At 36.7% G+C, this 26,640-nt stretch overlaps 1 protein-coding gene across 1 annotated transcript; it reads left to right on the forward strand.

Moving 5' to 3' along the window:
- LOC140783399 (probable L-ascorbate peroxidase 3, peroxisomal) lies at positions 1 to 26,640 on the forward strand. Its single transcript, XM_073130280.1, has 9 exons — positions 1 to 367; positions 10,194 to 10,318; positions 17,755 to 17,804; positions 24,579 to 24,644; positions 24,725 to 24,773; positions 25,343 to 25,425; positions 25,528 to 25,607; positions 25,728 to 25,830; positions 26,238 to 26,640. Exons 1-9 carry the CDS (start codon positions 255 to 257, stop codon positions 26,442 to 26,444), a joined length of 876 nt encoding a protein of 291 aa, XP_072986381.1. The 5' UTR covers positions 1 to 254; the 3' UTR covers positions 26,445 to 26,640.

The raw sequence follows: 26,640 nt of genomic DNA on the forward strand, positions 1-26,640 counted from the left end.
GCAGCCGAGAGTATTCGTGCAATCTCTCTCTCTCTCCCTCTCTCCTCTCTCTCTCTCTCTCTCATTCTCTAGAGAAATCCTTTGCTTTCTCCACTCCTCGAATCCATTCCTTTCCACAAATTCGTCCTTTGTCTTTCTCATATAAAACGAAGAGCGCATTGCTTCCTTGCTCTACCCTCGTTCTTCCTCTCCGAGCTCTTTAATTAGTTCGAGTTCGAGAGCTACTGCACCGAAAAAGCTCGAGTGGAAGAGTAATGGCAGGTCCACTGGTGGATGCGGACTATCTTAAGGAGATCGAGAAGGCTCGAAGGGATCTCCGAGCCCTCATCTCCAGTAACAAATGTGCTCCCATCATGCTTCGCCTGGCGTAAGTAGTCGCATCTGCGTATTTTAAATTTCGATCTTCCGATGCTTCTTGATTGATTTAGGGTTCGTTTGCAATAGTTTTCCAGATTTCTTTTATTCTTCACACTATCTAGGTAGCATCTTTACTGTCCTATAAATAATAATGTTCCTTCTGCTTTATTACCATTGTTTTCTAGTCTTTTCCGGCCATTACCTCAATTTTTTTTCCCAATTCTAGTATATTTATGGCTATTTTTCTGACAAACATGATAGACATGATTACTCCATTACCCAACAACTTAAGTTTTTAAAGTAATTGTTACGACCCTGAGGGAGTGGGTCGCAGCTCCGATCGAAGTGGTGAGGGTAGGCCTCTCGGTTAGGCGGGCGGACGGGCGGGTGGGGGGTACGCACCGTGGAGAAATGAAGGTGGTACTAAGGGGCGGCGAATGATGGATTGCGAGGTGGAAAGTTGTGGCTAGAGCTACTCCTAATGCAAGAAAATAATACTTCCTTCAATGATATTAAGCTAAATGATTCAATAAGAACTATTAATTTCTCTCTCCTAATCGAACGGTTGAGATTAAATGATACCAAATAAAATTAACTGAAAAGTACCGGTCATATTAACCGGAAGTACTAGTTACTTTTCTAAATTGTAAGGGTAAATTAGTCATATTTTATTTCTCTATTAGCTATCCATTTTTTTATAAAAAATAAAAATAATAATAAATTGGTAGAAGTTGATAGTCCTATTATTAAGGAAATAGTTATAAGAATAAGCAATAAGAAAATATTTAAATTCTAATTTTTTTATTGATTAATATAGTCACATATGTAAAATATCTTATATACCCTTTAATTTATTTAAGGATGAAAATTATTTTCAATAACTTATTGGTTAGTATGGAATCATTGCTCAATGATTAAATGGGGATATGCACCACATATATAGGCGCCTATCCGACCAGTTAGTGGGCTAACCCAACCAAAGGACCCATGGACCTAAACTAGTGCAATAAAACAAATAACATAAACAAATGATAACTAGGGTCCAACACCTTACTGGCCTAAGCATGGACTTGTGGTGTCAGCCTGAGTGGGTCGGGTCGCTATAGTCAACCATGCTTCAGGCCGCCTTAGCCTCAAGATGAGAAATCTAAGTAACGCTGCATCAAGTTATCCTTTGACTCTCAAGTTAAGTCCATGGCAGTGCTGTCGGTCCATTCAGTCAGCACCTGGGTCTCTAACCGTCCTCCAAATTGAGTGCGTCTCTTGGCCTATATCTTGAGAGGTGTCGACTCCTCCTTAGTTTCATTTGGTAGATGATTCACCACTTGCACCTCGGGTCCAAATTGCACCCACAAAGTAGAGACATGAAAGACAGGGTAAATCCTCACGTCCTTGGGCAAAGCCAAGCGGTAAGCCACCAGCCTAGCCTAACCTTGACCTAGAATGGTCCAAAAGAAATTGTGCACAACTTGGGATTGGCTATGGTCCGCACTGAGGTCTATCTATTTGGGTAAAGCTTGACATACACCCTGTCACCAACAGCGAAGGATCGGTCTTGATGCTTCTTGTCATATACTTGTCGTACACGGTTCTGAGCTCGAGTTAGATTCAACTTAAGCCATTTCAAGTGAGCATCTCGGTCCACAAGGACCAGATTTGTCGCGGTACTCTCAGTTTTCTTAGCCAGCAAATAACCCGACAAGGTGGGTGGCGGCCTACCATACATGCCTCGAACAGAGTGTCATCAATAGCTGAATGATGGGTAGTATTGTATGCCCACTCCGCTCATGGCAAGTATTGGAGCCATCGCTTCGGTTGCTCTCCTACATAGCAACGCATGTATTGCTTGAAACATTGATTCACTCATTTGGTCTAACCATCCGTCTGTGGGTGGTAGGTTGAACCAAGCTTGAGTTTGGTCACTTGCAAGTGAGCAAGCTTAGTCGAGAATTTGCTGGTGAAAACGGAGTCTCGGTCAAAGATGATGGTTTGAGGTAAGCCATATAATTGAATCACATCATGCATAAAAACCTCAACGACGAACCAAGCAGTGTAGGGGTGGCCAAGTGTACTGAAATGTGCATAATTGGTGAGTCGGTCGACCACTGTCACTACCAGTCGGCCTCGTATCACAGGTAGTCTGTCGATGTAGTCCACCGACACATCCTATCAAATATGCTCCGGTACAGGTAAGGGTTGCAAGAGTCTAGTGGGTTTAGTGCAGTCCGCCTTAGCGCATTGACATACATTGCACCCACGAATATAGCCTCGAATGTCTCTCTTCATTCCTATCCAATAACAATTAAGTTGAGCATGCTTATTATTCAACAGCATGCTATCTCAACTATTGAAGTGCAGTGCAGTCTCCAATTTTGCTGTCAAATCCAGCAGCTTGGAGAGCTCTTGGTGAGCCTGTGGAGGCTCTAATTCCATCCAACAGAGGGAAGGCTGGCCCGAAAAGAGCCACTAGCTTGGAGGTAGTTGATTGGCGCGACAAGGCAATAACTCCATTCTTGCTCCCCTTCTTGTAAACTAATTCATAGTCATAGCTAAGCAACTTTGTAAGCCATCGCGGCTGAGCAGAGGTGTGTATTCTCTGACCAAGGAGGTAAGGAAGGCTTCACTGGTCGATGCATACAATGAAGCATTAGCCTATGAGGTATGGATAGCATGCACCAAGGCAAGCATCTCACACTCGTAGGTGATGAGCTGGCATGTCTTATCTGACAAGGCCCTGCTGAGGAATGTGATCGGTTGTCTCTTCAGCATGAGAACTGCCCCGAGCTCAGTTCTAGAAGCATCACACTCTACCACGAAGGTTTTGGTGAAGTCAGATAGGCTGAGGACTGGTGTGTTCATCGTGGCCCTCTTTAGCTCCTCAAATGCTACATCGGCCTTCTTTCTCCAAGTAAATGTGTTCTTGCAGAAGAGAGAGATCATCGGAGTTGCTATGCTACCGTACCCTTTGATAAAGCGTTGATAATAGCTTGTAGGGCCAAGGAACCGGTGTCTCTTAGTGCCTTTGGTCATGGCCACCGCTCCATGGCAGGCACTTTCTTTGGGTCGGCCTCCACTCCAACCGCAGATATGAAATGTCCCAAGTAATTCTGACGTGGCTGCGGCTACGTACACTTGCTGCTCTTGACCCGCGCAGCCTATGTTCCCTTAGAATGCCCAAGACAGACTACAAGGGTTGGAGATGGTCGACGTACGTCCTACTGTTGACTTATTGACGAAGTAGCATTCTGAACACATTGTTCATTAATCCCTATAACGTGTTAGGGGCGTTGGTGAGGCTAAAGGGCATCACCAAAAATTCGTAGTGCCCGTCATATGTCTTAAACACTATCTTGTGCACACCTTCAGCCCACATGCGGATTTGATGATAACCCACACGAACGTCAAGGTTGGTGAAGACGGTTGCACTAGCTAGCTCGTTGAGGAGCCTTTCAATGATAGGTATTGGGTAGCGGTCTTTGACTATGATTGCATTGAAAGCTCAATAGTCTACACAAAATCGCCACATCCCGCCTTTCTTCTACAAAAGTAGCACTAGTGAGGAGTAGGCGCCTATGCCTAGGCTGGACTTTGACTGGTTTGACCCTAGGTTGAATTTCGATCCAATGGTCCTGAAATCAGTTCGGTGGCAGTTCACAGAGGGCATCAAAGACCTTTGCAAATTCGTTAAAAGTATTTCCAAGTCAGCCTGTAATGTTTCACCTATCGTCGACTCAGGCAGCATTGCGATGAGCTGCAGGAGCAAGCCGTCGCTCCCTATGTCGAGGAGCCCATCCATGGCCTCGATCATTCATGGCTTGGAAGGTGGCAGTCGGGGTCGCTCCTTGATACGAACCGATTTGGGGTGGATCCGAATCGCGGACAGTTCTGCATAGTTGAGGGAGAATATTCACGGAATATTCTTTAGATGCCAGAAAATTACGAAACTAATTAGAATAGTTTCCTAACTTTTAAATCTAAGTTTTTGATATTCAGACCCTTCTTAGATTCAGACGATATCGAGGTCTAATCTGGATGACAAACTGATAGTGGTGTAGGTGACAGGTGTGGTTTAGCTTGTAGAAGATAATGGAGATGGCGTCGATGGTGGATGATGATGATAGTGGTTAGATAGATTGATAGTTCAGAGGAGAAGGGAGAGAAGTAGGCTAGCCCTATAGGATTAGGGGGATCGGTGGACGAGGGGGATTAGAATCTAGACGATACTGTTTTGATAGGAGAGATGGTGTTGGTTAGTAAAGAGGGAGGAGAGAGATTGAGGCCGGCGGCGAAGTTGAGATGTGAGATATTAGGCTGCAAGACAAAAGCCAATTAATCTTTTATTCATGCATACCTAGGATACAAACCATAAGGCTTTATTTATAGAGATTAAATCTAAATAGTTCTAAATAACTTAACTAAACTAGTCTTCACTATTTTCTTGTATTAACCCTTCATTTCTCCGTAGAAAGATGCTGAATCTGAGGAAACTTCAATATGAAAGTTGTCTATCTTCTCCAACTGGTTTTATATTATTCAGACGCTTGTGAAATATCCTGCGAATTGTTTTCGAAACTATGCAGAGTTGGATTTAGCTAATTAAATAAATTTCTAACGTATTAAGATTCTAAATAAATTAAATAAGTAGATAAGATAACTAGACTTAATCCATTGAGCCCAATGTCCCCTTGATGTGATCTAAGCTAATCCGGTTTGTATCACTCCTCTGCACTCGAGCCAAACGCTCCAATCATCGACTTGAAAGTCCATCAATAGGCTACCGAAGTCACAGTGATTGGTCCTAGCTTCTATAGCCACTAAATACCTAGGACCAAGTTGTCCCCTTTGAGCCCAAGAGGGTACAAATTGAGCTTGAATTCATGCCCTTAGATCTGAACCTTGATAGCATCACATCATCCCTCAGCCCACAAGATTGTCCTCTCACAATAGTTACGTCGAACCTGATGATAGGGCTCACCCACAACCTGACACCACTCGCACCTCCATGAAGTTCTATGTGATGCCTGAGTTGATGAGAATTTCGATTCAAGACTTCTTGACAGTGCCTTTTACTCGAAGTGTGCACAGTGCCTTTGCTCCTGAATATGCGTGCAAGCTCAGCTTGGTTTGCATCGGCCCTCGTACTCAATCGGCCTAGCCTCGTAAATCGTGTTATCCCAGGGGTCAATGGTGTCTCATCCCTCTATATCCAAAAACATTATTGCAGCAAGTTGTCTTTTGCATTTATGTCTATGGGTGAAATTCTCATCGGAATAAAAGCATAGACACTTGGATCAATGGCCGGCAACCTCGGCTAGAGTAAGGCAGTGCCTATTGCCTCCTTAGGGTACTCGATCATATGTGCTCTCAATGGAGAACACCACTGCCTGTGGTTGTGTTGACTCCACACCTAAAGTTCGATTGAGGGTCCGCCAACGCTAGGGGTGCGCCAAACCAGCTCGGGTTGGTGTATGTCAGGCTAGTTTGCAGCTGTCAGAGCTTCTCTTCCATCATGACAGCGTACAAGAAAGCCTCATGTAGTGTAGCAAGCCGTATGGCCTTCATCTTGGCTCACACATCATACTTCAACCCACCGATGAAGTTGCTCTTTAGTTGCAAGTTGCTGTATACCTGCGTGCAATTAGGTAAGCGTTCAAACTCTTGATAGGCGCGCACCATCATTTGTTTGTGGAGTTACTTCAAAGCTTCCTAAAAGTTTTCATATTCCGTCGGCCCGAACCATTCACGCATGGCTATAGAGAAGTCAGCATAGTTGGTGAATGGAGAAGTACGGTTGGCTGACTCATACTAGTCACCTATGACATCCTCTAGGTGAAAGGATGCTAGGTTCACCTATTGATGCATTAGCGTGCCAATGGTAGGTAAAGAACCGTTCCGCTCGACGTAGCCAGTCGAATGTTCGAGCTTGAACCCTTGCAACTGGCCTTTCATCACTGCTTCTGGGGTTTCACACTCGTTGCGAATCAGACTAAGGTCAGTATGGAGGGAAGCTGGTGCATCATGACTCCACAGGTTAGGGTTCAAGTGGGGTCCTTCATGTTACCTAACCTCGATACACTAGGATTGATCCACAATTTAGGTTTAGATTCACCTTAACCAAGATTCCAAAAATCGGTATCAGGATCGGGATTGATCGTTAGAAAAAATAATACGTTCGGCCGCTCGTATCAGATCGGACTATTTTTAATAACGTAAAAGTCTATTTATTATTTAAAATGCAGAAACATTTCTAAAAATTTATAAAAAATAATAGAAAATAAGAAATAAAAATTAGTCATATATAAACTTTAAAAAATAAAGAAAAATCACTTAAAACTATAATAAATTTTGATTTGAATTAGACAAATTTTTATACTCATAAATTATTACTGCAGAACAACATGAAGAGATAAATATCTCTTTATAGTTGTTCTATAGCAATAAGAAAAGAGGAGTTAAAAAGTGGGTGAGAAAGAAGGAAAAAAAAAACTAATCCGAGTCACCAAAGTGTGGACTAACCAAAGAAGCTCATTGGAATGGCCACGAAATAAACTCAATGAAGTATGAGAGTGAGAAGAGAGTGTGTGAGAGATAGAGTAAAAATTGAAAATTTGGAAAAAAAAATAGTTGAGGACATCGATTATTAATGTCTCCTAGGTTAGATATATTTAAATTTGACCTAAATCTTAACAAAATTAATATTAGCCTATATTATTGTTTTCAATCGATACAGCTGAGTTTCGGCAGATAAGGCCGAGACGGATCGACCGATCGGACTCGAGATCGGCCGATTTTGGGATCCATGACCTTAACACGATCTAGGTTCATTGTGAGTCGGAGCAAACCATGATGCACCCGATCCTAGGGTTTGGCCCATGGTTACCCCTTGGATCATGTGTGTGCCAACTGTCCATTGCGTCCATGAGGGTGAATGGTGATTTTTGGGGCACGGGCCCTAGTGTTTGGCTTGTGGTGACCCCTTGGATTGTGTGCCCTCCTTGAGGTGCTGTTGGGCTGCTTGCGGCGTCGTCGTAGGAGTCGGCACTGCTGGTGGTGTTGCGGTCTCCTGCATGGGTGTGGTTGGCATTCCTTGCTTCTATCTTCTCTATCATCGTGTGGAATATCATCATCATGTTAGTGCGCATGGCGATTAGATGTTGATCTAGAACTGTCACGATCTCTCCCGTCAAAGAGGATTCCTCTGCCGTGAGTAGGTTGTCCTTGGCGTGCAAGTTGCTAGCTCTCAACACTAGTTCCACCATAGATCCTAGTTTCTGCCGATCCTAATCCGAGCCGAAACTAGCCAGTTGACTGGTTTTGGCACTATAGCGCTGCAGGAGGAGGCAGTAGTAGCCTGCTGCAGAGAGAGAGAGAGGAGAGAGGAAAATAGATTTTTAGGCTTTATATATGGGTAATTATTATTTTCTTATAATTTTTTCTAAAATTTTTAGAAATTTCTCAATATTTTTAAATAAAATTTTGAATTTTATTTAGTTAAAATAGTCCGATCCGATACAGACGGCCGATATGGCCCATACATATTATTTTTCTAGACGGCTGATCCCAATATCGATTTTTAGATCCTTGGTTCTATCATTACCTCTCCTTCTATGTTCTCAGCCATTGTTCTTGTCTAATGTTCGAGGAACTTTGGCTTTGATACAAAAGTGTTACAACCTTGAGGGAGTGGGACCACAGCTAGGATAAAAAATTGGGAGGTAGCCCTCTTGATTAGGTTGAGACCTTGGTAGCAAGGAGCAAGAGCTACTTCTAATGCAAGAAAATAGTACTTCTTCAATAATGATTAAAGGGGGATTTACACCACATATATAGATGGTTATCGAACTAAATAGTGGGCTAACTTGACCAATGGACTCATGGACCTAAACAAGAGACTAATGCAATAAAGCAAATAATATAAACAAATGATAACTAGGGTCCAGCGCCCTGCTGGCCTCAGCATAGACTCATGTGTCAACCTGAGTGGGTAGGGTCGCTATAGTAATGGATGAGTTAACATGATATCATAGGCAACATTTTTTAGGGGTTTTAAGTTCAAATTTTGTCTAACCCCATTTAATCATTATCCTCTATCATTTATTTTATGTGCATTGTTGAAGGCCATACACCATATTGTCTTTCATCTAATCAATGTGTGGTGCATATAGGGGTCACACATGAGTATGATATGAATTAGATTGTCGAACTTAAGCTTAGTTTTTTTTTTCTTTGTCTTTTCGCTTCCTCACTTTTAGGGCACAATATGATTACTTCTTCCTCCTATGCAAATTAGATTTGATAAAAGGAAAGGAAGATCTTCTCCTCTTGCTCCTCTCTTCTTTTCCACACATTAAGTATAGCATGGGTTAGCATTTCATTTGGTTATAGCTTGGATTTTTATTTAGGCATAACTTGGGTTAGCATTTCATTTGGTTATAGCTTAGATTTTTATTTAGACATAGCTTGGGTTAGCATTTCATTTGGTTATAGCTTAGATTTTTATTTAGGCATAGCTTGGGTTTTGGTTCTTATAAAGAGAACCTCTCTTCTAGGTCACATAAAAATTGAAATGTTTTGTGTTCTTAGTTGGGATGAATTTGATAATCTAATTTCAGTTGGGTATAGGTTGAGTTGGTGTTGGATTGGGTTGGGTTAGGTTCGGTTGGGTTGGGTTGAGTTGGATTGGGTTAGATTGGGTTTAGTTAAGTTGAATATAGGTTAGGTATATATAACTTAGCTGAGAATGTTCTCATAATCTTTCTAGTATAGTTAACTTAACTTTAGTGTTTGATTAAGTATAGTTAACTTAACTTTAGGGTTTGATTAAGTATAGTTAACAGATTTAGTTGCAGAGTGTTTCATACACTTATTTATTAAATCATAGGGTTCAATTTACAAATAGTGAAAATATAGGGTGTAAATCGTAATTTTATGAAAAGACAGTGTCATATACAAATTTTCCTAAATTAAAATACTCAACATTCTTTGCGGTGTTGATATGTCAATCTTTATATTTTTCTATGGACACCAGCAACTTTTCAAGAATCTCTTGTTATGTGCACTTGGTGAATTTGTTGAATATAAGTCTCAACATCAGCACTGTTTTTTCGGTTATATAGTATAGGGATTTTATCAAGGTAGTGGGAGATAGGATGACCATACATACTCTCAAAAGGTGACTTTCCAATAGATCTATTGATGGAACTGTCTTAAGTAAATTCAGCTTGAGGAAGAACAAAATCTCACTAAGAGATTTCTCCCCTACTAAACACTTCAACAGATTTTCCAACGATTGATTAACCAATTCAGTTTAACCATCTGCTTGAGGATGATAAACTACTGTATTGTAATTTAGTTCCTAGTTTAGGCCATAATGTTGTCAAAAAATGACTCAAAATCTTTATATTGCTATCTAAAGTAAATTTTGTCCCTGTTAAGCATAAATCGATAACTTGGCTGATATGGATTGAAGTAGAATTTCTGCTTTTAGGATCCACATTAGGCTTTTGATGTACATAAGCTTGCTCACTGTCATCCATCGATTGTTTCCGTTTAATACATCAATTGAAAGATACTATTCAAAAATATGAATTCGTGAAAATAAAATGCTTTCATGAAGATCTATGTAGCTTTTCTTGTTTTCTTTCTTCTTTTTTATTTCCTCCAATGCTATCTTCTGCAATGAAAAAGCACAATGTACTATTTGGAAAAGTGAATATCAACTAATGCAGTTGCAGCCTATATTATTTGTTCCAACTACAATTTGTACTTGCAGTATTTATAAGAATATTGTTGCTTATCTACTTCCCAAAGAAGGTAAACTATCATGTATGATGCAGATGGCATGATGCTGGAACTTATGATGTGAAAACAAAAACAGGTGGTCCAAATGGTTCAATCAGGCTTATGGCAGAGTATAGCCATGATTCCAATTCTGGGCTTAAAATAGCTATTGATCTCTTAGGTTAGCTACACTCAACCTGACAAATTTGCTGTCATTTTCTATACCAATGGTTACCTCCTCTGAAATATATCATAGGAGAAGGGACATTTATCATTGAATTGATTAATTTCCCATGTTTTTGTTGCTTGCATTTTTAATCATCAACGTATTATGTGCTCATTTAACCATTTTCCTGCTAGCTTATATATATATATATAGGTGGCTTGCAGCAATAGAAAAGCTAGTGCATTTTTGCTTTAAGAGGTCAGATCCACTTTTTGTTTCCTTTGCAAGGTAAATCATTTTCAGTCTTTCACAAACTACCATTCTATTATGATGAGAGAGGAGAGAAATATGATATGCATTTAATGCACCGTACAACTGATTGGACATCTAGGTTTTTTGACAATAAGTAAAAATTTTCTTTTTCCCTATCACACATCAATTCACAATCATGACAAGTTATTTACCTCAATAGGCTTAAAATACACAGAGCCTTAATAATAACTATTCAACTCCATATTATAAAGAACTCTAACATTTATTCAATAACTCCAATTCAAAAGAATCCTAAAGAAGTAAAATTACACAATCAAAGTTTTCCAAATGAAACTAAGGCAACAAATAGTTTCTAAAATTTAAAACTAAAACCACTACTACAACTAAAGATAGAAAGGCTAAAATCCTAAATGGAGGTAAATAATTCCCGGTGTGCCATGACCATCATTATCTAAAATATTAAGCTTAGTGGGTGAATCCACCCGAAAGCTAGTAAAACCAAAATTTATATGATATGATACAAAAATCAAAACTAAAAAATTAATAATAATAACCAACATGCCCACAATGTAAATAATAAGTACCGGTAACAATATTGTAACTAATAAGATGACAATATGCTCAATAATGCTAACCATTTTATTTTGGGATTGTCCCCGTAGATCCACATCAACTAAAGTTATCTCAAGATAGCACTCAGATCTTTTTCTCATACTTGATTCAATTAGGGTCACCAAGAGGTGCATGTCTTTTTTACTAACCATTAAGAGATTATGGTCACTTCAGGGAGATTTAAAGACTAGCTTGAGACTGTTCTCTAACCCACTAGACTCACAGATTATGGATTGATTAAGAACAAGTATGTTCCTTAGGTTTAAAGGTAGATTTGAGTCACCACAGGGAGATGCATGAAAAATATCTAACCTAAGTTTGTTTTCATAGTCCTACCTATTCACAACTAATGTTCCATTAGCTACTCATGGTCAACATATTTGTTTTTTTTACATGAAGTATAACAATGCATAAACATTAACATTTCATGAATTATATTATTGCACAAAGATAATCATAATGCACAATTATAATATTGTATGAACAATAAAATTGAATTATAAAATATGAGAAGATAAATATGTAAGTGATCCTTTCACTTGAGGTCCATGTGGAAAAGGCCAAATTAATGATTCGGGGCTGAGAAAAAATCGTCACTTTTAGCAATAAGCATTTTATACATTAATTTAATAATAAATAAAATTTCTCAAATTATACTCAATTTTAATCTCTTATTTGGGTTGGATTGAAATCCAAATTCGTTCTCTATGGCCGCTGGACAAGCAAGCTCGAATCTCGGTGATGGGAGGCTATATAGTGTAGCCTCCCTTGAAAACTTGGAAAACCCATAAAAGGCACTTATTGTTTCGGTGCGATGTGGCAGCAACCTGAAGACGTTGATCGGTAGAATTCACTAATAAGGCCAAAGAAATAAAAATGAGGTTATCCTACTAAACAAGGTTTCTAATATCGGGATCTGGATCAGTCGTCAAAAGCGATACGTATCGGTCGTATCAGCCACTCGTATCGGATCATACTATTTTTTAATTACGTAAAATTCTAAATATTATTTAAAATTTAGAATTTTTTTTAAAAATTAAAAAAAATGATAAGAAAATAAGAAAATAAAAAATATATTCATATATGAAGCTTAAAAACTTAAAAAATATATTAACTTACTCAAAATTCAAAACTTTGATAAATACCGAGATAGCTCTTGTAAATTTCTGTGGTCTTCGTTATCATAATCACAATAAGTTTATAAATAATGATGCATAAGACCTAGTGCTCCAAAAAAATAATTTTATCATATTAATCATATCGTATAGATCTTGTTGTGTGATTTGTGTCTGAGAAAAATAATAATCGCCATATGAATTTTGTGTCTGAGGATAATAACCAGCATATGAATCTTGTGATGGTTTCAAACAATAAATACTCGAGGCACCATAATTATAAAAAACAACATCTTTAGTTTCTGTCTTCAATCCTTATGCTTTCTTGATTTTTCTCAGCAAATATAGATGGGACGATCTCACCATCAAGTGTATAGTCAAGACTATTACTGGTACTAGTAGGTATATTATCTCTCCCTATTGAATACTAGCCTTTACCCTCTTTGTGGTCGATCTAATATCTCATCTAACCATGAGTTATCTCTATCATCTAATAATTTGTCTTCTACTTCTTTGATCTACGGAGTTAAGCTGTCTTCTTCATCAAAAATTAACTTCTTCAATCTTTTCATTGTCAATCAGTTATGTATTTTGGTGTGGATTAAGGAGAAGTCAAATTTCTTTCATACTGTGATGAAGACAATTTAATTTAAAATCTCCTTTGCTATTAGTGTTGAATTTAATACCTCTAAATAGACCACTATTCAGCTAGAGTGTTATGAGATATAATTGCAGCAACTTTAGCAACACTGAATTGTTTAGATCTCAATTTATATCTCTGCATCTAAAATTAGAATATATTATTGACACTATTACATACATTTAATAAGAAACTGATTATATTAAAAGTTAAAATTTAAAACAAATATAATAAAATTATTTAATTCAATCATAACTCACTTCTTTATTGTTAAGGATTTGTTTATGAATGTCGAGCTTAAGTCTGCTGATTATCTTACTAAATCCTAAACAAGACTTCAGAATTATTATTGACATTTATAAATAATTAAAATCTTGGATTAAGAAAATACTCTTTAGAAATTTAAAATTTAAAATTTAAAATTTAAAATTTAAAATTTAAAATTTAAAATTTGTAAGCATTCAAATTGTTAAATATTTATACATAAAAATAAGTAAATTAAAAGCATGAGCATGCCTACTAGCAACATGTATATCTCTATGTAATTATTTTTGTCAACCTCTAACTTTATATATAGCCATGTCAATTTTAGGTTCTTTTGCAATATCCTCTAATATGAGATCAATACAATGTGTAGCACATGACGTCTAATATAAATAAGGTATCTTTATCATAAGTAAATTTTTAGCAGCTGTATAATTGACCCCATTATTAGCGATCACTTGGAAAATTCTTTTTTCACTATTTTTTTGTATCACCTTATCTATCAATCGACAAATATAATTTGCACTTTTGAAATGAGCAATAGCGTCCACAAACTTTAGAAATATTATTCTCATATTTGTGTACATTAAGAAATTAATTATACTTATTCTATTTTGTGTACTTCACCCATTACATATTAGTATACAACTAAATTCATCTTAATACTATTTAAATGTCTCAATATAAGTGCGAAGCTCATCTACTTTAGAGTCAAGATATTTAATAGCAATATCATTTAAACTAGAAGACGAGACATTAGACTTTGTTAATTGTATAACATCCATTATAGTGTGATAATAAGGACTATCAGCTATTAAAAGGAATATAGTTGTAAAAGAAAAATTTAGAGATAACCTTACCAATGTGTTTCTTTGCATTTTTAATTTCTTTGGGAACTGTTTTGACAGAAGTCTATGTACGACTCCCTTTTTCTAAAGATATGCATCTATTGGTCCAATATTTTTAAAGATATACAAGCTGTTATATTTTCTTGCCTTCTAGCCATATGTTATTTCAAACAGCTAAGACTACCATTTATTTTCTTTTCATACCAATTATATTTAACATGTATTTTATCTTACCCAAAAATGTTGCAATGTTGCCACCCAATATTGGTACCATGTGACTTCTTTTTTGGAGCCATTTTAATTTTTAGTTTTTCATTGTAACTCTATAAGTAAACATAAACAAAAATCAAAATAAAATATAATAATTTAAAATTTAAGAAAATAAAACCCTCTCTTTTTTTTCTAATTTTTTATTCTCCAATCCTTCTATCCTCTCTCTCCCTCCCCCTTCTCTCATATGCTTTGCTATTGCCACTACGATGCTGCTGTTGCAGGTACGCACCTGTCGCAGTAGGAAGAGAAATAGAGAGAGGGAATGAGAGAGAAGGATTAAAAACTGAAAAATAAATAAAAAATAAGAAAACTCACCTAAGGTTGCGAGATGTTGAGGTTGTCGGATCTTGATCGGAGAACCTCGTCGGAGGTCGAGGTCACCGAAAATCTATTCAGTCGCTGGTGGTGAAACCTTGGAAGTGGTGAGAAAGAAGAGAAAAAGAGAGAGAAAGTGAGAAGAGAGAGAGAGAGAAGAGAGAGAGAGAGTAAGAGAAAGTAAGAGAGATGGCTAGTGGGGACAACAATTATTAATGTCCCCCGAGTCGGATCTGACCCATCCTAGCTCATGCAGGATAGACCGAAATTGGGAAACCATTCTACTAAAACTCTGTTAAACTAAAATTAACTTTGAGAGGTGGAGAAAGACTTACTAACAGTTTGATTGATTGGTTCCATTTACTCAACGATGCTCAAATGGCTGATCTCAACGATGGCGACTTCGAATAGGCAAGGAGGAAGAAAAGGAATAAGATGAGGAAGAAGGTGATGGCGACATAGCCTGGAGGAGGACCAATCCTAGGGTTTTATAAAGGAAGAACAGTAAGATGAGTATGACTTCTCCTGATGAATTTGCTAGGAAAATTGCATCCAAACCTCATCTTCGAGAGAGAAGGAGAAGCATTGTAGTGCATGCGCCTAGCAAGTGTGCCCAATATTTTTGTTTCTTTTTGGATATTACATTCCCCTTCCTCTGGCCAATTGGAAAGAAAAATTGAGTACAAAATTAATGTATTACATTATGTTATGTTAACTAGTTAACTAATAGCAAAATACATTTTAACAAGAGCGGAGTACCCTCTAATAATAACATAATATATTCTAATAACCGTAGAATACTTTATAATAAAAGTGAAATACCTTCTAGCAATAGCACAATACCTTCTCTTTGGGGGGATTAGATATCTTTATGTGACGTGAAGTCGTGAACTATTACATAACTTAGAAATACGTCGGAAAAACTTTTTGACATAAAAAAAAATAATAGAAACTAATCTATTTGGGTGGAGATTAGATATCTCCAAGTGCTCAGCACTTTTACATAACTTAGGAATATCTTCTCGCGAATGTTTGTCAGATCTATTTTGTAGTTCAATCAGTGTGATATGTGAATGTAGATATCATGATTGTAAAGAATTATGTTTTATGAAATATGAAGATATAATTGTGGTACTAAAAGAGAGAAACAACATAACACATGGAATAGTTGTGGAATAGAGATATAGGTATGGAACTAAAAGAGAGAAACAACGCAATACATCAAATAATTGTCGAACAAGAAAGTAACTTTGCAATTAAAAGAGAGACATAATGTAATACGTAGAATAATTGCGGAGTAGTGAGATATATCTGTGGAACTAAAAGAGAGAAACAATGTTATACATGGATGAACTGTGGAGCATGAAAATATAATTGGTGAACTAAAAGAGAGGAATAGCTTAATATGTGCCTATGTGGAATAACTCCAGAACATGGAGATGCAACTGGGAAACTAAAAGAAAAAAACAACGTAATTTATTTGACAATGTATTACATTGATAACTCATGGATTATGTCATAGTTCACAATTTGTTAGTTATATTCTAGTTTATATTTCTAATGAATTATAGACATTGTGTAATAGCAGAATGCACTACAACAAATGTAATAGTAAGGAATTCTAACAAAGAGAAGGAATCTTCTATTTTTTTTAGGTTTTACCAATAGGAAGTGGATGAGGGAATGAGAAGGGAAAAAATGGGAGCATGAATTATGAAGAAACTTAATAGGAGAAATGTTTGTTTAACAGTTTGATGAACAAAAGGATGAAAGAGGAATGAAGGAGAATTGTGTTTTTTTTCTTTTAGCTGGAGGAAGGAGAAATAAAGTTTTAATTATTTTAGAATATCTGCATGTTCAATTGGGTGTAAGATGCATTTAATATAGGTAATAACTGTATTGTAGAACTCTTCTCTTCTTTTCATATAGGCTAAGGGCAGTTTGAAAAAAAAAACAATGGAAATTACATACCAGCTACCATGCAAAGGAAACAAAATGTGGATCTGGCCTCTGAAAACAAAAATAAAGTGGATTACTTTGCAAATTTCCCCTCTATATATATTATCTAACCACTGGAGGTTTAGTTGGAAGTAGCATGCATCCTAAATAAAAATAAGTATCTACTTTTTCATCTTTACCCTGGCTATTCTTCATACATTGACTTCTCTGTTTCATTTTCATTATTCAGTAATATTGAATATTATTACTACTAGATAATGAATAACTTCTACTTGGTTAGTTTGTTGGAAATAAGAAATGATAATGCAATGCTATTTGCCTAAAGAAAAGCAATTGATCAAGGACATGGAGGATGCCGTGGAAACATTTATTTGTTAATGCTTAATGGTCTTTCAACCATTCAAATAATAGTAAAATGTATTAATTTTTAAAGTTAATGGTATTGAAGTATTTCTTTTCATTTTAACAATATTTCATTGATTCTCTGTTGTTTCTCAAGAAGCCCTTTGGCTTCCCAGTATTATTAAAACATAAAATTATCTCATAAGTTCCTAACTTTCATGAAATTAGATTTTATTGCCTTCTTATAAATCATCGAGAAAATTGTTCATTTGTAAAGAGTGCCTTTCTCTTTGAAAATCATTCTCTTATTCATTTAGGTGGAGAGGCAGGAGACATATCACGCAATGTTCATGAGTGATGAAGCTCATTACTTTGCCTTTTCTTTTAGGTTCCTCCACTTTATTAACATGACATTTTACAATCTCAAGGACTTTGCTCTCTTTGATAGGACCTTTTCCATTCATCTTTGTTCACTTTAGAGTATACTTTCCAGAGGATGTCTGCTTTGTGCTCTTTTCTATACTAGTTAAAAAAAAGTTTAGTCAATCAACTTAACCTGCATTCATGCTTGATGTATTTATGATTTGAGGTATATTTCCTCTTACTAGATTCTACATCTTTCTTCTGAATTGTTTGCAATTCCAATAAATTACAAACTCTTCTTAAACTAACTATAAGATGCTTATTGATTTAGTTATGCTAATAGTCCTCATTAGTTGAGTTTATAATACCACTTTGGTCGGAAACCAGCAAATAAATTTTCACATAGGACGATCTGAAAATTATTTACTCCCTTCTATTCTCTTTCAGAGCCAGTGAAGCAGAAGCATCCTAAGATCACATATGCAGACCTCTATCAGGTAATTATAGCATATTAATTATTTCTGTATCCATTAAGTTTTCATATTAACTTCACACAATATGAATCAAATTTGTAGAATCTGTGTTGAATATTCCCTTGTCGAATTTTTTGAGTTTTGACTCTACGGAATCCAGATTATAATGAGTCTTAAGAAGCTAACTTTTTCTTACTTCACAGCACAATAATGGTTAAAAGGGTAAGAGGCATACTTAAAGATTAAAGAGAAATAAAAAGGAAATTCTAATTACTATAATCAATTGGATAAGAAGAATGTAACTCTATTAATTTAGTTAAAACTGAAACTTTATTTCTAGTCAATATTGTTCTGTCACTATTGGTGTCACAACCCGAGATCGGAATTATGACCGGTTATGCACCTCAATATGCTTGAGATACACGAAGCCTTACTAACACTTCCTAAGTGTATAATGACAAGAATAAATAAACGAAGAAGATCTGCTTTATTAAATTTAAACTAATTGCAATGAACATAAAATAATGTTATTGTTTGAGTCTCTAAACGAAATAAAATTAACATTTAATCTAAAGCATAAAATCCAAAATAACGAAAAGATAAATAGGTAGGTCCTAAGTGGAGATAGGGTCCGGATGCGTCTCGCTCAGTCGCCACGCTGACTATTACCTAAGATAATAATAAAAGAAAAAGAAAAAAAAAAAATCCATGAGCCAACAACTATAACTCAGTGAGTGGAATCCACTCGGAAACCAATAAATTCTAAAATTTTATAGTGTTAAATAAAACCTAAAATCAACGATATACATAACAATTTGCAATAGGCATGCTCTTAATAATGACAATGATAACAATAGAGAGTCATAACTTGTAGCCTTTCCAATATTTATACTGTCATTTATCTCAATGGGTCTATACCCTATAGATCCATATCAACTAGAAGTCATCTCGAGATGACGCACGGGACTTTTCCTCATAGCTAATCCGATTAGGGTCATCAGATGGTATCACTATGTGATCAACACACCCTGTCTTTTCCACTAACTATTGAGAGAGGTTGGAGTCACCTAGGAAATTTTTTATGCATCATAGAACTATTTTCTAACCCCGCCAGAGTCACATAAGAAAGTCACCGTAGTGAATTGATTTAAGATTTTCCCCTAGACTTCCAGATAGACTTAAGTCACCACGAAAAATCGCAAGTAATTTATACCGGAACTGTTCTCGAAGTCGTACCAATACTAGTTTCATTTTTTTTTCTTTTCACTAAAATTTAATATTTGTACAAGGTATGTCGATGCACTCAGTGTAATGATTAATACACACAGAAAATGTAACAATTAAATTTGCATATAAGGATGAAATAAATAAATTTGCACACTATAAATTACATGGTCTGACAAAGGTACGAAGTATAATAAAAATAAATATGTGAGTGAACTCACTCACTTGAGTCTAGGCAAGACAACTGAATCTCAAATCTCTACCTCATGTGCTAAAAATCACTACCTTTAATAATAAATAACAATAACATTTTTAAATTAAATAACATTAAAATTTTCTACAATTTAACTCAAAAATTAATAATTTCGGCCAAAACAAGCCCAATCGGTTGGGTTGGGCTGTAGTTGGCTCTCGGCGAACCCAACCAAATACTTAAATGGATTGGGCCTTTGGCCCAATCCAATTAAGTTAATGGAATCGGGTCGGGTACCTTAGATTCGGATCCAACCCGACCTGAATCCGAAAATTAAAGGGAGAATGTCACGACCCGAAATAGAAATCATAATCAGCCATGCACCTCAATATGCTTGAGGTACACGAAGCCTTATTAATACTTCCTAAGTGTATGATGGCAAAAATAAATAAACGAAGAAGATCTGCTTTATTAAATTTAAACTAATTGCAATAATTATAAAACAATGTTATTGTTTTTGAGTTTCTAAACGAAATAAATTTAACTTTTAATCTAAAGCATTAAATCCAAAAGAGCAGAAAAGTAAATAGGTGGATCCTAAGTGGAGGTGGAGTTCGGGTACGTCTCGCTCAGTCGCCACGCTGACTATTACCTGAGATAGACAAATAAAAAAAAAGAAATCCATGAGCCAACAACTATAGCTCAGTGAGTGGAATCCACTCGAAAACCAAATAAATTCTAAATTTTATTAATGTTGAATAAAAAAAACTAAAATCAACAATATACATAACAATTTTACAATAGATATGCTCTTTAAATAATGACAATGATAACAATAGAGAGTCATAACTTGTAACCTTGCACATTTTTAATATTTTAACATCTTTCCAATATTTATACTACCATATGTCTCAATAGGTTTATACCCTATGGATCCACATCAACTAGAAGTCACCTCGAGATGACGCTCGGGACTTTTCTTCATAGCTGATCTAGTTAGGGTCATCACATGGTATCACTATGTGATCAACACACTTTGTCTTTTCCACTAACCGTTGAGAGAAGTTAGAGTCACCTAGAAAATTTCTCATTCATCCTAGAACTGTTCCCTAACCCCACCAGAGTCACCTAAGAAAGTCACCGCAGTGATCTGATTTAGGACTTTCCCCTAGACTTCCAGATAGATTTGAGTCACCACGGAAAACCACAAGTGATTTATACCGGAACTGTTTACTAAGTCGTACCAATACTAGTCTCATTTTTTTTCTTTTCACTAAAATTTAATATTTGCACAAGGTATAGTGATGCATTGAGTATAATGATTAAATGCACACAGAAAATATAACTATTAAATTTGCGCACAAAAAATTACATGGTCTGACAAGTATGAAATATAATAAAAATAAATATGTGAGTGAACTCACTCACCTGAGTCTAGGCAAGACAACCGAAATCTCAAATCTCTAGCTCACGTACTAAAAATCACCACCTTTAATAATAAATAATAATAAAATTTTTAATTTGAATAATATCAATATTTCTAAAATGTTAAAAAAATTGAAAAGAACTAAAATGTGTTAAATTACCCATTGGATTGGGCTGGGCTACCGCTGGTCCGGCCCATTCCAAAAAATAAAACTAATCGGACTGGGTCAAGGCCTAGCCCAAATAAGTGAATTGGGCTATAGGCTAACCCGCAGCCCACCCATTTAAGTGGTTCGGGTCGGGTCTTTGGATCCGAAATCCAAACCCGAACCCGAACCCGAAACTCATAAGAAAAGGGTTGGCTCGGGTTAAACCCTAGCCCCACCCAAATCCTTTTCTTCCCGCGACAGACGCGAGGAAGAGAAGAGTTAAGGGAGAGAGTGACCGTCGGCGACCCTGCCGGCGGCAGTTGAACGACCACACCTCAAGCCCCTCGACTCTCTCTCTCTCTCTCTCTCTCTCTCTCTCTCTCTCTCTCGACTTCGTCGTCCTCACGGGGTGGAGGAGAATCCACCGCAGACGACCGACTCAAAAGCCAATGACGACTGGAGCCACAAGGGCTCCTAGGCGAACACCCATAGCACAAGACTAACAACAAGAGGCTTCCAATGGAGGAGAGACAACAACCAGAAGCCGTCGGCCGGCGTGAATCGCCGGCGAAGCCGAAATCCCACAAATTAGATATTTTTATTTTAACCTATTAAATTGAAATTAAATTTGAGGGGTGGGAGAGGGCTTACGAAGGAGTCACGTGGTGGTCTTCGATGGCTCCGGCGGCACTCCGGTAGGCTAATTCCGCCACGTGACTCTAATGGTGGGAAAGAAGAAAATGAAGGAAGAGAAAAGAGAGGAGGCTGAGGGGGATTAAGGAGGGGGAGAGAATTAGGATTTAATTTATAGATTAAAAGAAAATCTAAATCTAATTTGATTCGGATTAGGCGAGATTTTCGCTGTGCCTCGTTGCATGCCGGAGAGGGAGAGGGGAGGGGATTGCACGTGCAGAGCACGAGAGAAAGAGAGAGAGACCGCCGGTGACGGTTCAACGGCCACCTCAAGATCCCCGACTTCTCATGATGCCGCCGTCCTCACGAGGTGGAGGAGAAGCCACATACAGTAATCAACTCCATGGCCGATGGTGACCGGAGCCACGAGGGCTCCAAAGGTGAACGCACACGGCACGAGGCCAACGGCAAGAGGCTTCCAGTGATGGAGCGGTAGCAACCTGATGCCGCCGGGCTGGCATGACTCGCCGATGAAGCCGAACTCTCACGAATTAGGTATTTCTATTTTAACCTATTAATTGAAATTAAAATTGAGGGGTGGGAGAGGGCTTACCAAAGAGTCACGTGGTGGTCTCCGATGGCTCCGGCGGCACTCCGGCAAGCTGATTCCATGGCGTTACTCTGACGGTGAGAAAGAAGAAAACGAAGGAGGAGAAGAAGAAAAAAAGAGAGGAGGCTGGGGGGGGGGGGAGTTATGGAGAGAGAGAGAATTAGGTTTAATTTATAAATAAAAAAAATCCAAATCTAATTTGATTTGGATTCAGCGAGATCTCCGTTACGCCTCATCGCGTGCCGGAGAGGGAGAAGGGAGGGTGCACGTGCATGCCTCATCGCGCACGTGCACCCTACTCTCTCAATCTCTTTTTGTTTTTTTTTGGTTCTCAGAATTGGCTCCATGAGAATCTGTCTAAGTAGAGAAAGACATTTATAACAGCTCATGTTGGGGTTCTCTTTGGATAAATCAGAGGCTTGAATCTTTGCTTTGGTTTGTACAAATGGTCCTTGCCCTCTCAGGAGACATTTAAAGATGCATTGCATAATCTTGGAATCAGTGAATGTTATCTTTTGGTCCAATTAGCTGCATTAGTCTACTACATACAAAGGATTACCTGCATTCTTTTCTACGAAGCTTGCTTTAAACTATTCAGTTGTAATGATTGCAGTGGAGGGAATACCTATATATCAAATGTTTTGTGAATTCTCTGCTTGCTAAACACTTCTTTAAAGTGCATTTTTTGCATTGGAACATTCTTATTTTCGTATAGTCCCATTGAGGCTACTAGAAACTGTGGGTATGTTCAAAATATTAGGTCCTTAAGAAAGTAAATGAGCATCTAATTTGAATGTAATTTCCCAGCACATGAATTACATGGAATAAAAAGGTCATTCTAGTGCATGAGGTTCTTATAATTCCAGTGAAGATGCAAGATGTACTCGTCATTACCTCCATTAGCGAAGACACTGTTACGATAACTCAAACCAATAAAGATACTTTTTTTATCAATAGATATATGAGATCTAGAACACAATATGGTCAGAACATGGCTCTGCCACTTATCTTGGGTCTGGTTTTTCTCCAGAGGCAATTACAAGATAGTCTTCCTTTTGTCCTCATTTTGTAGCTGATTGCTCTCATTGGGGCAAGCAATTAGGTATTTAGCCTATTTATAATAAATCAATGGTCCTATACATTATGGAATTATATTGGATTTAAAAGAGGTCTATCCTAGGCCAGTCAATCACATCACAGAATAAGTTTCTTGTTTGCTAAATAGGAGACCACCCACGGCTTAACCGCATCTCTCAAGATCAATTTATTTAACCTAGTTATACCTATCCATATTTAAATCAATGGTTAAATATATTTTATCCCCCTATATTTATGCCTAAAATCACTTTACCCTCTCCTGTACTTCAAAAAATCTTAAATCAGTCTTTGTACTTACGACTAAAATAAGACTATTTATTTTTCCATCCAAATTAATGGAGCGCTTCTAAAAAATTTCAAAAATTAAATTGTGGGCTGAATTGTCTCCATTTTTTATTTTTTTATAGACAAAAATGCCCTTTCCTCTTTTATATAAGTATTTCTTTCTCTTAAAAAAATACGTACATATTTTATTCTTTTACTTTCTAGATTTTGCCAACTATATGGTAAGTTTTATTAAACCTGAGATTTTATGAAGTTTAATAGTTATATCACATCTATAAACTAGAAAAATTGGGTTAAAATTAGGGCCTTTCGGTCATTTGAATGCTCTTCATTAATTTTGACAGAAAAACTGATAGTTTCACTTTAGTCGTAAGTATAGAAATTAGTTTCAGATTCTTTGAAGTATATGGTGGTAAAGTAATTTTGGGCATAAGTATATGGAAATAAAATGTATTTAACCCTTAAATCAATTAATAGAAACCCAACTTTGCAAAATTCAAACAAAGCCAACTCCAACAAGGAGCACAAAATATGGATCGTACTAGGCGAAACCTTCCTATGTACATGCAATCATTTATACATTAGATACTGATGCATAAAGGAATAGAGCTCTCTTATGCAATCTGAAATGGTATTCATGATCTTCTCAGTAAATGTATCCCCCACAATTCTACTCATGACAGTGTTCTGGTAATTTCTGCTGACATTTCTCCAAAGTAACAAGTAATTTCTTAGTCTTCATTCGCAATCTCACCAGTCAGAAGCTGATCCTTATTTTGAAATTTCTCCAATAGTATTTCCCTGTCATGCTGAAGCCTCAGGAAACATTATCACCATGGTCTAACATGATATGACATGTCCTCGATCTTTAGAATGAAGCAGTTTAGTTGTCATCAAGAAATCTGATGCATTGTTTGTTATGAAAACGATAAAATTTTATCCCTCGTATATTGATTGTACCAAATTACATGATATCCTTAGAAAAAATTCACCTGGTGAATAGATATGTACTTTATTGGGCATGTCTATTTAGCTTCCAATGTTGTCATTCCATTTCTATGTTAATGGAATTTTTCTGCAAAGACATCATTTCAGCTTGAATTTCCAGAATAAAGTTATTGATTGTGTTCCCCCCGTCAGTTTGATTGAAATGAATTTTGTGTTATTAAATAATTTATCAGCTTGCTGGAGTAGTTGCTATAGAAGTTACTGGCGGACCTACTATTGATTTTGTTCCTGGTAGAAAGGTATGTTGACTACCAAATTGCTAATATTATCTGATAGATTAAAGCTTATTACCATAATAGTGTTTTTTAATTTATATCAGGATTCATCATTTTGCCCAAAGGAAGGACGACTCCCAGATGCTAACAAAGGTCTATATTTTTTATCAGCACATTTATCCTCAAGATTAAGCTTAGAAGTAATGAAATATCTGGTCTAAAATACTTGGTTTTAGTAGACTTAACACATGGTATATGATAACTTCTTCAAGAGATTCCTGGTTTCTTGGTCTCTTAAGCACTGAACATGTGTAGCATAAAACTATTGGCACCCGTAAGAAATAGTTTCTCTTTCTTGTGAAATTAAGTAATTATTAAATAAGTTCTTTTTTTTTGTAGAATTGTGTCAATACCATAAAGCCTAATAGCTTTGTCATACTCTGTGATATTAGTCATTCCTGTTTGCTTGTGAACTTTTAGTACTAGGACAAATGAAGTCTTTCCTGCAGCTTATTATGTTTGTCTTTAGCCTAAGTAGTTTTGCACATCGCCGCTGCTTTAAGTTTATTCTTGTAACTGATAAATGAGTGAAAGGAAATCAGACGACATGATCAAACCATCGTTTCCTTAAAATGGTTAAAAAGGAAAAAATAATAATATGCTCACCTATCAGGTTTCTTTCTCACAGTTGGCTTTAATTATTTGTTTTCAATGCTAATTAGGTGCATTGCATCTAAGAGAAGTATTTTGCCGGATGGGTCTGTCAGACAAGGATATAGTGGCACTATCTGGTGGTCACACGCTGGTAATTAACATATCATTAATAGCAGTATACATATGTTGATTTGTTCTGTTTGGTAATTAGATGTGCTTTCCATAAATCCATGTTTTGTTTTTGCTATTATAGGGGCGGGCTCACAAAGAAAGATCAGGATTTGAAGGTGCTTGGACAAGGGACCCTCTCAAATTTGATAACTCATACTTTAAGTAAGATGGGAAACTAACAACTTGATCTATTTTCAAGGCAATATGTCCGTCATTGTTAGATATTTAATGAAGTACCTTAGTAGTTTTAACATCTTCCTGCATTATTAATGATACCAATAGACAATTACTGAAAGAGGAAGCATACGGACTCTTGAAGCTTCCCACAGACAAGGCTTTAGTGCAGGATCCTCAGTTCCGCCCGTATGTTGAACTCTATGCAAAGGTACTAGAATTTCGTGCTCCTTGGAGCGGTTATTTTTTCTGTTGGTAACTATAAAAGAAATATAAAAGCGATTAGGATTTATTCACCTATGGCAGACTAGCAGGTCAATACCATAATCTGCAAATATCCTCCCATTAAAATGTTAAAGTCTAGATTTACAAATTTTTCCTTTTCTAGCAACCATTGAAGGGCTACCGTTTTTGACATTGGTGACAGACTGAATTGATCAGTTAATATCTTCTGCATTTCTATTAGCTAACTTCATATAAGCATAAGAGGCACACGCACACAAACTTGGGAGTTGTGACATTGATGAGTATACTCTTGGGGACACAATGGAGCTATTTATGCAAATAAGATTCTCTAGTTTACTCCTATTTGAAGCAACATTCAATTTGTTTGGGCAGGATGAAGATGCCTTTTTCAACGACTACGCAGAATCGCACAAGAAACTCTCAGAATTGGGCTTTACTCCACCTCGCATTTGTTTGACTATTAAACCAGAAGCAAAACCGAGTGCCTTATTTGTGCAAGCTGCTGTTGTTGGAGTTGCAGCTGCTGCTGCAGTACTCACTCTGAGTTACTACTATGAAGTGCACAAGAAAATGAGCTGATTTGATTCAAGACCAACATCAAAAGCCCACACATTCATGGAAGGAGGAAGGAGAAGCAGCTATAGTGAGACTTGGAATGAGTTATTGAGAGATACTGCAGTTTAACAATTAGAGGATGCTCAATGTATATATAATAATAATAGTAATAATAATAATAATAAAATAATAATAATAATAATATTAAAGTTCTATAGTC

Source organism: Typha latifolia, chromosome 3 (genome assembly GCF_019914945.1).
Source record: "Typha latifolia isolate L0001 chromosome 3, TyphaL0001v2, whole genome shotgun sequence".
NCBI lineage: Eukaryota > Viridiplantae > Streptophyta > Magnoliopsida > Poales > Typhaceae > Typha > Typha latifolia.

Coding starts and splice junctions, on each gene's coding strand:
- LOC140783399 (XM_073130280.1), top strand. CDS start 255: ATGGCAGGTCCACTGGTGGATGCGGACTATCTTAAGGAGATCGAGAAG. Junction 368..10,193: donor CCCATCATGCTTCGCCTGGC/GTAAGTAGTCGC, acceptor TGTATGATGCAG/ATGGCATGATGCTGGAACTT. Junction 25,608..25,727: donor TTTGATAACTCATACTTTAA/GTAAGATGGGAA, acceptor TGATACCAATAG/ACAATTACTGAAAGAGGAAG.